The sequence below is a fragment of the Rhinopithecus bieti genome, unplaced genomic scaffold (genome assembly GCF_001698545.2).
Source record: "Rhinopithecus bieti isolate Rb0 unplaced genomic scaffold, ASM169854v2 scaffold_81780, whole genome shotgun sequence".
In the NCBI taxonomy this organism is placed as follows: Eukaryota; Metazoa; Chordata; class Mammalia; order Primates; family Cercopithecidae; genus Rhinopithecus; species Rhinopithecus bieti.
Genome location: NW_016830359.1, coordinates 607,942 through 622,582, shown reverse-complemented (window position 1 = coordinate 622,582; position 14,641 = coordinate 607,942). Strand labels below are relative to the sequence as shown.

Genomic DNA, 14,641 nt, shown 5'->3' with positions numbered 1-14,641 from the left:
TCCGCCGCCACCGCTTCTTCGGGCCCCTTGGCCCGCCGGACGCTGGCCGCCAGCACCTTGGCCGCCACGCCGGGCCCCGACAGCTCCGGGTGCAGCCGCAGGTGACGCGCGAGGCTCTTAGGCTGGCTGAAGCCGCGGCCGCAGCGCGGGCACACGAAGGGCTTGAGGCCGCTGTGCGAGCGCCGGTGCTTGGCCAGGCTCTTGCTCTGCGTGAAGCTGCGGCCGCAGTCGGGGCAGGTGTAGGGCTTCTCGCCCGTGTGGATGCGCTGGTGCTGCATGAGGTTGGAGCTCCAGCTGAAGCGCTTGCCGCACTCCAGGCAGGCGTAGGGCTTCTCGCCCGTGTGGATGCGCCGGTGTTGCACCAGGTGTGAGCTCTGCGAGAAGGTCTTGCCGCAGTCGGCACAGGCGTTGGGCCGCTCGCCGGTGTGCGTGCGCTGGTGCCGCGTCAGCTTGGACCAGTGGCTAAAGCTCTTGCCACACTCGTTGCAAATGTAGGGGGCGGGCGGCCGCGGCCGGGGAGGGGGGCCGGCTGTGGGTGCAGACTGGGGCGGGGACAGCTTGGTGGGAGGCCAGCTGGGGACGTCGTCGTCATCCATGATAAGGATGTCCACTGGAAGGCAAGAGGGTAGGGGGATGTGAGTCAGAGAAGCAAGGTCTCCACTCCTGCCTCCGCTGCTACGCTGGCCTCCAGTGCCTCGCTCACCAGGGAGCCTTTCCAGGCTCCCCCTGGCGCGGACCTGCCCTGGTGTCCTTAGAGCGCGCATCACTCCCTGCATGTTACTATTTATTACCCGTCTCCCCAGCTAAGACCTCAGCTCTGTGAGAGTTAAGACCCTCGGTTTACCCCCAACCTCCAGAACAATGACCGCAAACACAGCAGGTCTGATCTGTAAACAACCAGTCACATAAGCAGCATGGGCGAGAGGCGGGATCCACGGAAGGCTCCCAGGCAAGGACCCCTGAAACCCAAAACACCAGCCCCGACGCCGAGGACAGAGGATGAGGAAGGCCCACGGGCAAAGACTCCACTGGGCAGAGAGGCCACAGGGCTTGCATGCAGCCCTGGACACCTGGACCTGAGCCAGGGAGTGGGTTTGGCACCCTGAAGACGTGCCTGCCAGGGAGTGATGTGTCACATTCGGGCTCCAGGAGGACAATGCTGGCTGCAAACAGGGGGAAGCAGACAGGTAATGGCATTGGAGAGGAGCATGAAAGCCCCACCTCCCAACCTGGAAGTAAAACCTGGCTCAATGTGGCCTCCATTACAGAGGCTCTGGCCAGCCTCTGGGTGTGGGGGCTCCTATCTCCTCAGTGAGGACAATTCGGGCACACAGGGCTTTGCCTGCTCATCTTTACACTGAGGACACCCTTCCAGCAGCCAACAAGGCCTTTCACGCTCCTGCACCAGGCCTGCCCTGGGGGATCTCCCAGGAGGGATGGGCTTGCCTCCTCCCCAGCTCATTCACTCCAGAGAAGGGTCCGTGTGCAGCTTCTACATTTGCTCTCCCTTGGGGCCTGGTCCAGAGCAACAGAATCAGGTGGGAAGGCCTCAGCAGGTGCATCTCTGACCCCCGTGAGCACCCCAGGTGCACCCCACAGGGTTTTTTCAAAGCGTGAATCACAATGACAACATTCTCACTCCTGACCTTACTAGACTGTAAGCTCCTGTCTCTATCCCAACACCTGGCATGGTGCCCAGCACACAGAGCCCAAACACCATCCCAGATGCCATGCTGGCAAACACACAAGGAAGGGCCATGACGCCCCCCTGCGCTACACACTTCAGCGTCAGGTCTTCATAAGGTGGGAGCACAAAACTGAGCCTTTACAAGGGAGAAACTGAGGCACTAGGGAGTCGAGTTACGGCCCACAGCTACACAATTGCAAAGTGGCAATGCCCAGAAGCGCATTAGTAGTCTGGGTCCAACAAACAGCCATCTACTGACAACTGCAGCCACCCACCGCTAAATCTCCCACCCCACGTGCAGCACACCCTAAACGCTAAGGGAGTGCTACACAAAGGGGGATCCTGCGACCAGTAGCATCTGCACCACAGAGCACATATTAAAAACATTTATGCATGGCCGGGAGCAGTGGCTCACGCCTGTAATCCCACCACTTTGGGAGGCCGAGGCGGGCAGATCACTTTAGGTCAGGAGTTCAAGACTAAACTGGCCAGCATGGCGAAACCCTGTCTCTATTAAAAATACAAAAATTAGCCGGGCGTGGTGGCACATGCCTTTAGTTCCAGCTACTTGGAAGGCTGAGGCAGGAGAATGGCTTGAACCCGAGAGGCAGAGGTTGCAGTGAGCCGAGATCACGCCACTGCACTCCAGCCTGGGCAACAAAGAGAGACTCCATCTAAAACAAAGCAAAACAAAACGCTATGCTCAGGCCTCCCTCCAGACCCACTATATGAGAAAGTCCTGGGCCAGGGCCTGTGCTTCAGCAAGCCTTCCAGGTGATTCTGATGCCAGCTCCAGTGTGAGAATCACTATTCCAAGGCAGAGTATTCGAATATGGCTCTTGAATCACCTGCGGCAGAAGAAAAAACTCCAGAAGTCAGGAAGGGGGGAACCTTTTGGAGAGATGGCATGGAGCCCACTGCATTGTCAACATAATTTTAAAAATGTTTTAAGTTATAGAGAGAATTAAAAACAAACATCAAAGCTATTTGCCTCCAGGCGGTGTGACTGAAGGGGACAGAAAGGGACGGATAGGAAAGATTTGCTTGTCACCATAAACCGAGCCATACTATCTGAACCTTACAAGTGCTTCTACCCCTTTAATTAAAATAACTGCTTAGTTTCCGAGGTTGTGAAGAAAGGAAGTATAGCAATGCTCCCTGTGACTCAGCTATGAACAGCCTTTACAGTCATGACGACATGAATTCTGAACACAAAACTTGTGACACAGTGGCAGCTAAGATGGGGCACGGGGGCGGGCGTGCAGTGCGCGGAGAGGGGGGAGAGGATGTGGAAGCCATGTCCTCAACTCCCATTAGATTTGCAACTAGCAAAGCAATTGCGTGAGCTTTTTACCTAGAACCAGGGAGATCCCTAAAGAGTGCATGGAGGGGCTCCTTCCTCTAGAGGCAAACTGGGAGTGGGGCAGGGCAGGAGGTGGAAGCTGTTTTCCGCTTTAGGCCGTAGGCGATTTGGCTTCTCTACAGGCATCTCTGCACTACTTTTTCTAAGTATGAGTTAAGCACTGTTAACTGGACAGGGTTTAATTACTTAAAAAACAGGGCTCTTTTACATTTTGCAGATTCCTGGGCTCTGCGCAAACATTCCCATGCTGCATCTCAGTAAGGCCCAGGAAACCGCGCTTCACAGGCACAGACTGGTTCTGACAAGACTTTCTGTCTGCACCACGCATGGGCCAAGATGGGCCCCCTCCGCTTGCCGCAGCCGCAGCCAGCCGCAGCCAGCCGCAGCCAAGCCGCAGCCAGCCGCAGCCAAAGCCAAAGCCGAAACCGAAGCCAAAGCCGAAACCGAAGCCAAAGCCGAAACCGAAGCCAAAGCCGACGCCTCACCCTCGCAGGAGCGGGGGTGGAGGCCTAACAGTTTGTTCTCCACTCCCAGCACCATCGTTTCACAAGGGATTCAGGCGAATTGCCCAGAAATGTGTATGGGAGCGGACAGGTGAGGAGCACAAGGGTTCTGCATTCAATTAAAAAAGAAAGAAACAATGGGGGCCGGGCACTCCGAATGGTGGGCAGCGTTACCCTTTGGGGAGGGCAGTGTCCCAGACGCCTGGCCCTGGGCTAAATGTGCTCTGGGATTACCACATTTTAATCCATGGCCAACACTAGTGGTGTCCTTCTCTAACTGAAGAACTCGGCTGAGGCCCGAGGGCATGGGGCGGGGGCGACCAACCCCTACGCCCCAGGCTCTAACCCTACGCTCCTGCCGCATCTGCAGACCACTACTCCAGGAAGTCCAGGTTTCTCTCCACCGGAGATTAATGTTACTGGAAGCATAATTGGAAACTGAACCTACTTTCTCTCTGTGGTGTCTATGGGGATAGATTCACACATACCACGCACTTCCTCCCTGGGAGTTCCTCAATGCGGAACTAGATTCACACCTTCTTCCACATGATCATACCTCTCCGGAACGTTAACAACGCGAGTCTCTCTGATGATACTGGTGGGACATTTATTACCGAGCTCTTCTTTGCTCATTTTCGCCCCGACTACATTCATGCAACTGCTTCCCTTTTCGTGAGCCACCACCCGAGGATCTGCACGAATCCTGTTGGGGGGTTAGCTCAAGGAATATAGTGGACTGACAGAACTGAATATCCCGACAGGACACAGGGGATGTTGGAACTGGGATGACGGAAGTGGAATATTCCATAGGACCCAGGGCGATGGCGGGAGTGGGATACCCATTAGACCAGCAGGGGATGTTGGAACTGGGGGATGACGGAAGTGGAATATTCCATAGACCCAGGGGTGGCGGGAGTGGATACCCCATAGACACAGGGACAAAAAGATGGCGTAAAGATGCATCCCAAAATTACGAGAACAAAGGAGATGGCGGAACATCGGTAAAAATAAGATAACCCACATAGGGACACGGGAGGTGGCGGAAGTGGGATATCTCCACAGGACACACGGCGATAGCGGAAATGGGACATTCCATAGGACACAGGGATGACAGAGCTGGAATATCCTATAGACACGCAATGACGCAACTGGGATACCCCATAGACACAGGGGGTGGCGGAAGTGGGATCCCCATAAACACGGGATGGTTAGAACTGGGATACCCATAGACACGGGGTGGGAAGTGGGATATTCCACAGACACAGGAGAATGGCGGAAGTGGGATATTCCACAGACACAGGGGATGGCGGAAGTGGGAATTCATAGACATAGGGGATGGCGGGAAAGTGGGATAGCCCATACACACAGGGGATGGCGGAAGTGGGAATATTCCAATAGGCGCCAGAAGATGGCGGAAGTGGATACCCCCACATTGTGACCCTCTTGGTGGGTGCACACGCGATCTCAGGGTTAACAATGCTACTGCTGCGCCGGGCGCGGTGGGCTCAAGCCTGTAATCCCAGCACTTTGGACCAGAGAACGGCGCGATCACGAGGTCGGAAGATCGAGACCATCCTGGCTAATACGGTGAAACCCTGTCTCTACTTAAAAATACAACAAAACTAGCCGGCGACCGAGTGGCGCCTGTAGTCCCAGCTACTCGGGAGGGCTGAGGCAGAATGGCGTAAACCCGGGAGGCGGAGCTTGCAGTGAGCTGAGGATCCGCCACTGCACTCCAGGCCTGGGTGGCAAGCAAGACTCCGTCTCAAAAAAAAAAAAAAAAAAAAACAATGCTACTGCTACCACTGCCAGGCACGGCTACTGGACTGTGCTGCACGAACCGTCCTCCTTACCCTCTGTTTTCTCGGCTGCATCCCCTCCGTCAGGTGCAGATCTTGGCCGACTGAGACGTGTTCGGTGCTGAGACTGACCTGTTCACACCCTCCTCCCATCCCTCCTCTCTCTGGTCAGTTGCCTAAGGCTCATTCTCTTTTACGTTCCTCAGGAAGGGCACAGAGGAATGGGGTTCATCGGGCTCTTGCTGGGTAGCCTGTCTGTGCCCTTCCCATCTGAGGTCCCTTTTCCGTGAGTCATAATGCCATTTTCTCCTGGCATAAAGTGCTAAGTCCGAGCATAGTCGTGTTGACTTTCCAAGTCATCCACACTTTCTGCCAGGAAGGATCGGTGACTCCCTTTAGAGTCCAGCGATTCTAACGCAACCAACTGTGATTTGCTCTCTCAATGTGCAGCTTCCATGCGTTCAGGGGTGTTTGAGTTTTGACTATCCACTCTGTTCTTTTGCTTTGGGTCTCTTCTTCAGGGACTCTGCCTATCCATATGTTGGATTTTCTTTTCCTAACTTGCTTCCTTTACTTTGTTTTAATGTTTTTTCATTTTATTTATTTTGAGGTGGAGTCTCACTTTGTCACCCAGGCTGGAGTGCAGTGACATGATCTCAGCTCACTGCAACCTCCGCCTCCCAGATTCAAGTGATTCTCATGCCTCAGCCTCCTGAGTAGCTGGGATTCCAGACGTGAGCCATCATGCCCGGTTTCTCTTTTTTTTTTTTTTTTTTTTTTGGATTTTCAGTAGCGGCAAGGTTTCTTCACATTGACCAGGCTGGTCTTGAACTCCCGCCCTCAAGTGATCCACTCGCCTTGGCCTCCCAAAGTGCTGGGATTACAGGCATGAGCCACAACAGCTGGCTAGTGTGTGTGTGCTTTTAGTAGAGACAGGGTTTCTCCATGTTAGCCAGGCTGGTCTCAAACTCCTGGCCTCAAGTGATCCACCAGCCCTGGCCTCCCAAAGTGCTGGGATTACAAGCGTGAGCCACCATGCCCAGCCTTTTTTTTTTTTTCTCATTTTAAAATGATCCTCCTTTTCCCTTCAATTTTCTTAAGGAACGATGTTTTATTCTTGAGTTCCTTCTACATTAGTCTTCATTTTGAAAGGTTTTTGTTCTTATTTCCAAATCTTTGCCGAGGCTGCCCCCTCGTTTCTGAGTTTGCGATTATGTTGTTCTTTCACATGTTGCACTGTCTCAGCTCGTTCAAAATCAGCGGCCCCCAACCTTTTTGGCACCAGGGACCGGTTTTGTGGAAGACAATTTTTCCACGGACAGGGTGGGGAGGTAGTGGCAGATGGTTCAGGGATGAAACTGTTCCACTTCAGATCACCAGGCATTAGATTCTCATAAGGGACCAGGCTTGGTGGCTCACACCTATAATCCCAGCACTTTGGGAGGCCAAGGCAGGCAGATGACCTGAGGTCAGGAGTTCGAGACCAGCCTGGCCAATGTGGTGAAACTGCATCTTAACTTAAAAAAAATACAAAAATTAGCTGAATGTGGTGTTGTGTGCCTGTAATCCCAACTACTTGCGAGGTTAAGGAAGGAGAATCACTTGAACCCAGGAGGTGGAGGTTGCAGTGAGCAGAGATCACACCATCACACTCCAGCCTGAGTGACAGAGCAAGACTCCGTCTCAAAAAATAAGATTCTTGTAAGAAGCACACAAGCTAGACCCCTCACAAGTGCAGTTCCCGCTCCTGTGAGAATCTCATGCCGCCGCTGACCTGGCAGGAGGTGGAGTTCAGGCAGTAATGCTTGCTCATGCTCCACTCACCTCCCCAAGTGTGGTCTGGCTCCTAACTGGCCACGGAGCAGTATTGGTACCAGGGACTGGGGACCCTGTACTAAATGATCTTGATCCTGTTGGGATGCACTTCTGGCCTGCCTGTCTGTAGAAATGCTATCCTGCTCCTTTTCTTTGTTATTATAATCACTTTTGGGAAGGCTGAACTCAGTATTTTTTTCTGTTGCTCATTTTTTATGTGTAAGTTTCCTTGAATTTCTGGGAGGAGGCTCGGTTCAGGGTAGCTGTTCTAACTTCTCAGAGGTTCTCACGCAGCAGGTAAAAAAACGCAGCAACCAGCCTGCACAGAGGCACATGCTACAGCCGCTGTCCCCGCTGTCATCAGCACCTTCTCCTGCCTTCCTCTGTTGCCAAGGAAGGGGGCCCTGCTCGATTCTGATTCCCCACATGAGGTTCTGCCCTGCACAGCACTTCACCTGGTTGCTTCGAGAGCTGCAGGACCTGCGCTGCCCCAGCCCCTTTTGGGCCTTCCCACCAGCCTCTCTCCCCACTACCCTGGTTTGGACAAAACAGTTCCTACTTCAGCAGCTGGTCCTAAAGTGACCCTGACTCCCCTGCCCACCTTTGCAGTGAATACCTGGAGGCCGTTTGTGGCTCTCCTGTGCTTCCCTCCTCCCAGTCAGATGCTAACACCACAGAGGCCTCGATGGTAAGTTTATCGCCATCTTACTGTATTTTGGAACTCATGGGGGTACCTTAGGACCTAGTAACTTTCCAACTGTGGTCCAGGGGACTTGAGTTTTGCTACCTGGTTGCTGTGTTTTTATGCAGGGATACAGGAGACTCAAGGGCCACGCTGCGGCTGCTCTGCCATCACCCAAGACTCAGAACTGTCATCTGGCCGGGCATGGTGGCTCACACCTGTAATCCCAACTACTCAGGAGGCCAAAGCAGGCGGTTAACTTGAGCCCAGGAAATTGAGACCAGCCTGGGCAACATAGTGAGACCCCGTCTCTTAAAAAAAAAAAAAAAAAACTAGCTGGGTGGGGTGGTGTGTGCCTGGAGTCCCCAGCTACGTAGGACACTGAGGTGGGAGGACAGCCTGAGCCCAGAGCATCAAGGCTGCAGTGAGCAGAGATGGCACCACTGCACTCCAGCCTCGGCGACAGAGTGAGAACCTGTCTCCAAAAAATAGAGGCTGGGCGCGATGGCTCATGCCTGTAATCCCAACACTTTGGGAGGCCAAGGTGGGCAGATCACGAGGTCAAGAGTTTAAGACCAGCCTGACCAACATGGTGAAACCCCGTTTCTACTAAAAATACAAAAATTAGCCGGGCATGTTGGCAGGTGCCTGTAATCCCAGCTACTCAGGAGGCTGAGGCAGGAGAATCACTTGAACCCGGGAGACAGAAGTTGCAGTGAGCCTAGATCGTGCCACTGCACTCCAGCCTGGGTGATAGAGTGAGACTCTGTCTCAAAAAATAAATAAATAAATAAAAATAAAATGAAAAGAAAAAAGAGGGTGCGCTGAAACATGGAGCCCGTGCTCACCCGAGGGCAGCCAGAACCCCAGCTCCCAGACACCGGCTGAAACTTTCCTGCTGGCACTGCTCCCACCTCAGAAGCAGAATGTCTATTTTGTTATCTGACCAGCTCTGAGGCTGCCTGAGCTGTCGCTGCTCGGTCCCACACTCCTCACCCACTCAACATCAGGAACTCAATCGAGGGTCATCAGGGGAAAAGGCCCCAGGAGGCAGGTTGGAAAGTGCCGCTCAGCCTAGAGCCATGGGGCTCACCCTCCTGAGAGCTTCAGGAGACCCCGGCCTCAGCCTGCAGGAGGCTGCACGCCACCCACCAGCCCCCAGCTCCACGGCCCAGGCAGGTGTCTCGGCCCCTCTTTCCCCAGCACCCAGACCTCCTGGGGTTTTGTGCAAATTCAACAAGATAACCACCTAAGGGGGCTGCGCTGACTGCGGGCACACAGGACGCGATTATGAAGCACTAGCCATTATTCCTAACAGTATTAGCTCAGAGGATCGGAACACACACCCAGAAATATCCAAATACAGAAAAAAATCACAAAATTTCTAAGGTTTCAAAAATGCCCCCGGTCAATCTATCTAACCAGAAAGAACACTGGCTTTGTGGCTCTTTCCAATCTCACATGCAGTTCTTCACCACGCCGCACGTGGCAAACGCCGTGTCGTGCACGTCGCACCCACCACAGGCCACGCCTCGCGTCTCCACTGCGGGCCTCAGCCCAGCAGGCAGGCGGATGGACTGCGTGGACGGCGGCCAGCATGTAAATGAAACAGAATGGAGGCAGGAGGAGGAAACGCCGCACGTGCTGCTAGCACAGGAAGAACTGTCCTGCGGAACTTTCATTACGGTCCCCTGTAAATTCGTATGTTTCTTTTTATCTGGCTGGGTTCCTGCATGCAGGCACGAGGCGAGGGATAAACTACTCCCGGCCTCGACTGCAAAGGCACTGCAGAGCCAGTTTACTAACACAGAGGAAGCCGAGTCCCCGGGGACAAAGCCACCTGGCCCAGGGGACACACAGCACCCTGCCGTGCCTTGCCTGTCAGGGGCCTTCCGGTCATCAGCAGGGGCAACCCTACTGCAGTGACCTCCAGTAAGAGATGGGGCAGGGAGGTTCAAACCTCTGGAATTTCGGGAGGTTTGGGGGAGAAGGAGCGTGGAGACTTCCGTTGAGACAACCTCATGCTGAAGCCCAGCGTGCTGAGCCCAGCAAGAGCACCCCCAGGGAGCACCCGAGGCCCCGTCCCCTGACCCAGGTCTCCAGGGACACTGAGGCAAAGCCATGGGCCTGGGGGAAGGAGCCGGGGGCCCAAACAGCTCCATGGAAGGGACACGTGCCAGGGGTTCCAGGCATGCCGCTCTCCCCACAGCAGCCACAGAAAGCTTTCCAGCCACCCAAGCCTCCACAGGGACACCTTCTCTGAACAGGGCACACGTCCGGGGGCTACCCACAGTCCAATTCCTTTCCCTCTCACAAGAAGGTCGCAAGTGTGGGCTGCCTGGGATTCCTCTGGGTCGGGGGGACTCAGAACCCACTCTCCTCTCACCCTCCTCAGAAGGAGAGGCCCAAGGACAGGCAACCCCATGCTGCAGGGTGATGCTGCCTGGTGATACAGCTGCAGGGTGATGGAGCCTGGGTGATATGGGGGTGCCAGAGAGAAGAGGCACGGCAGGACACCGCAGGAGCTTCCTGGGGACCCACCGCCTGGGGTTGAAGCACTGCCTTGGTGTGGCCAGGATATCACAGTGAGGGGCCTGGGGCCCTGAGCCCAGAGATAAGCGGCTCTCAGGAGAGAGGTCGCCCTGGAGCTGTCGGGCCTGCAGGCCGGCTGCCGGAGAACATATCGAGTCCTTCTGGGCTAGGGCCAGTGCTGTCTGGGTTCCCTGTTAACAGCAGCTGAGAGCATCTCCACTGCCCAGTGGCTTCCCAGGGCTCTCGAGCCACACTACCACATCCCCCGCAGTGCAGCCCAAAGCCCCTTCCTCCGTGAACGAAGCCTTGCCTGGCCCCCGAGGCAGGACCCTCTCGTTAAACAGTCTGCACCCTGAGCGGCCTGCGCACCCCCAGGGAGTGATCTCCAGGAAGCTGAAGGACAGGCACACGCGGGGTGGGGGGGGGGACGGGGACACTTCTGCTAAGACAGCATCTCATGGAGCAGAGAGCTGGTGGAAGGGGACAGAAAAGGGGAGTCATGCCAGGCGCAGTGGCTCACGTCTGTAATCCCAGCACTGGGAGGCCGAGGCAGGCAGACTAAGGTCAGGAGTTCGAGACCAGCCTGGGCAACACGGTGAAACCCTGTCTCTACTAAAAATACAAAAATTAGGCAGGCGTGGTGGCGGGTGCCTATAATCCCAGCTACTCGGGAGGCTGAGGCAGGCGAATCGCTTGAACCAAGGAGGTGGAGGTTGCAGTGAGCCGAGATCACACCACTGCACTCCAGCCTGGGTGACAGAGCAAGATTGTCTCAAAAAGAAAAAAAAGAAAGTGCGAGTCACACAACACCCTCTGCGGAAGAAAACTGTAGCAGGGCCACGCGGGCTGGGGGCCAAGACCAGCTGGGAGGGGGACGGGGTGATGGCATGCAGGGCTGCAGGGCTGGGCAGGCGGCGGGTTCTCAGTCCCATCAAGCCAGGACACCTTCACAGGGTTCTGGGCATGGCACCAGGATCTCGCCTCCTCCCCAAGAGGCTCAGGAGGGGACAAGGGTAGGGACAGAGGTCGCGGGAAGGCCAGCGCTGTGACTGTGTGTAAGATCACAGGGCTGGGGTCACAGTGCTGAGAAGCGACCACACTCGGGATGTATTCCCAGAGCAGGTGCCAGGACACACGGAAATCAGGAGCTGAGGAAGGGTCCACACGGCGTCTACCCCAAGGCCTGCAGCCCGGCTCGGGTGGCAACCCCCTCTTTGGCACTCCAACCAGCATCTCCCGTCTCCGGCACAGGACACGGACGCCCTGCCCCACACCCCAGCACTGCAGGGTTGGGGTTGGCGTGGGGCAACCATGCTGGACGCCTCCTGCTGCTGGTTCTCTCTGCCTCCTTCTCAACCTTCCCTAGGCCACTCCTCACATGCAAGACAGTGAAAGTTGCGCCGGTTGCCTCCTCCCTGTCTGAGGACCCCACAAGGTAGGCTGAGGGCCTGGACACTAATTCCGCAGAAGAGGTTGGGGCCAGGTGGGCTGGCAGCCCTGCTGGTTCTTCTCTCTGCCCGCTGGGCACGCTCCCCTGCCTCTCCAGGGCACACTCCTCTCCAGAGGCCTGCCCCATGGGCCCCCACATCCCTCAGCAAGAGGCCAGAGAAAAAGGGCCCACATACACTGTGGCCAGGCCAACCCCGGCCATTCCCCCCCCAATGTCTGTCACTGTCACATCGTAGGAGGGACACATGTAGGCGGGACCCCACACGGGAGTTACCCGGACGCCAGAGCAGCTTGGGAGCATGCGCAGCCCATCCTCGAGGAGCGAGGGTGTCACACGGGGGTGATGCTCCAGAGACGGCACCAGGCGCAGGCCCTCCCCGGAGCCAGCTGCCCAGTGGGGAACAGCACTCCCACAGACGCAGGGCCGGCAGGGAGCGGGGCAGTGGGCTGGACAAGGGGACCTGAGACCTACTTTCTACAAAGAGAGGGAGTTTACAAGTGACTTGTAAAATTAAAGATGAACTTACTCAAAGACAAGCATTCTGGAGACCACAGGCTATTTTAACAAGGACTAGGGGCTAGATTAGACGACGTTCCTAAAAAATGACATGCTGTTAGGTGAGATCAGCTTCCTGTAGGGTCTTTTTTTTTTAGAAGTCCTTACATGTTGGAGAATTTACAGACACAATGACATGATGGATACATTCTCTACGACACTGTGGAAAAAGAGTCACAGTAGGCAGAAAGGGACTGGCAGTGCCGCGAATCGCTGGCACAGGAAGAGGGACTCATCACACTACGTCCACACACTCGAGATTTCCACAGCATTTTCAAAAAGGTTCAAAGGCCCAGGGCGTATGCGAGGGAGAAGGCAGGGGCAGGCCTCGAGGGCTGTGGCGGTGCAGGACGGCGCCCACCTGCTGAGGCACAGGACGGTGCTCACCCACTGAGGCGCGGGGCAGCCTGGGGCCGGGGTGTGCGCCCCCCAGGGCATGCGCTCCTGCCAATGCACTCAAAACCCCCATCCCAGTTTCTCCCCCAGGACCAGGGCTGCCACAGCCCCACGCAGAGGGAGCTCCTGCTCATACTCCATCCACGGATCTCAGAAATCACTGAAAAAAGGGCTGAGGTGCTTTACAACATCGATCCCAAACTTCACCCCGGTCTTTCTCTGGGACGACTCGGCTATGCTGGTCTGGGCTGGCAAGCTCTGCCACCTTTCTGCATCGAGCCTCGCCAGCGTGCCCATGCATTCCCGTGTGGACTGTGGCTGTGTGGTATCTGTGAGGCCTGCAGCCTGCAAGATGCATAGTATTTCCTCTCCTACCCTCTGCAGAAAAGGTCTGCTGAGCCTGGGCCAGCGTAGGGCCAGCGTAGGGCCAGCGTGGGCCTGGGACCTGGGGCCTGGCATGCAGACACAGCAATGAGAGAAGCCGCCGCACCTTATTCCTCAGGTCTGAGGCAGGCACGCGGCCTCCAGGAGGGGAGGGACGCCGTGAGGTGTCAGGGGCCACTGTGGGGTCACCATGGGGCCTCAGCAACCAAACCCAGGCTCCGCGTAGCCCACAAATGAGTTTTGCTCAACCCCAATAATGCTTTATTAAACAAACAAAATACGTTGTCAATGTCCAAAGAGTGAAGGATTTCACATAAAAACCCAAACTGACAGCTTTCCCTGAAAAGTCAGCGTCAGCCTGTGGGCTCCCTGAGCTCCTATGCCACCCTGTCTAAGGAGTTTCTGCAGGGAGGGTCACAGGGCCGCCTGGAATCACAGCAGAGGGTCCAGGATGTGGAGGCAGGGCTGTGGGGAGAGCAACGGGGCACCCTCAATAGACGGCGGTGCTGCCCAGGCTGGAAGGGCAAGGGCAGAGGAAGTCAGGCAGAGAAGGTGGCCCCCGGATTGTCCCCAAGATCGTCCAGCAGAAAGGAAACTTGAAGCCACAACACCAGCCCCTCCCTCTACAGCCAGGAGTGCAGAGCCCAGGGTGGGAGGGGAGGCCAGGGTCGGGCAGTCCCAGGGCCCCAGGAAGGGAGAATAGGAAAGGGGGGTTTCCTCCCACCCAAAGGCAAAGGAAGCCAGGGTCAGGTGGGAGGCAGTGGGGTCAGCCGGGAAGGACTCGGCCGCTCACCTGGGTTCTCGTGACTCGCCATCTGCTGGTCTTCAGAATCCAGCGGCCCCGGAGACCAGGCTTCTTCCCGCAGCTCCATGTCTGGGTCCCTGTTAGAAGGGATAAGACGGAAGGACCAAGTTTATGGGGTGGCAGGCTGCACCGAGGGCCCTGCAGGGAGGCAGCCTGCAGACCCCGGCGTGGCAGGTACAGCGCCCGGCAGACAAGGCACACAGCGCCTACCCCAGGACACCAAGAACTGGCCTGGAGCTAGCGTGGCTGCTCCCCACTGCAGGGGCCAGCCAAGGCCTCACACAGCTGCAGGAAGGACTCAAGGACCCACAAAGGCTACAACCACCACCGGCTCCCATCGCAGCCCCACCACTCCCCAGCTGGACCCGCGGTGAACAACCCCACCTCCACGCCTCAGCTTCCTCACTGGCAAGATGGAGAACGTGTTACTGTCAGGTATGCACAAGACAGTGTACGTGTGATGCTCGTGCCAAACAGGGACTGGAGTCCCCACACCCCTGGCAGACACTAACCCATCACATCAGAAACAGGGCAGCAGGTGCCTGAGGGTCTCCACATGACACTCCCAACCCGTGCCACACGCACCGTCAGGGTCCCTACACACACCACCAACCCGTGCCACGTACCAGGAGGGTCTCTACACACACCACCAACCCGTGCCATGCACACA

The 14,641-nt window shown here is 56.3% G+C and overlaps 1 protein-coding gene across 1 annotated transcript in view; it reads right to left on the bottom strand.

The window, feature by feature from the left end:
* The window catches only part of ZNF787 (zinc finger protein 787), a 43,213-nt gene that overhangs the window by 12,203 nt on the left and 16,369 nt on the right, over positions 1–14,641 (bottom strand). Inside the window, exons 2-3 of the mRNA XM_017865355.1 lie at positions 13,960–14,048; positions 6–610 (exon numbers count right to left, since the gene is read on the bottom strand). Coding sequence (XP_017720844.1) covers positions 6–610; positions 13,960–14,038 — 684 coding nt within the window. The 5' untranslated portion in view covers positions 14,039–14,048. The remainder of the gene's footprint in view (positions 1–5; positions 611–13,959; positions 14,049–14,641) is intronic.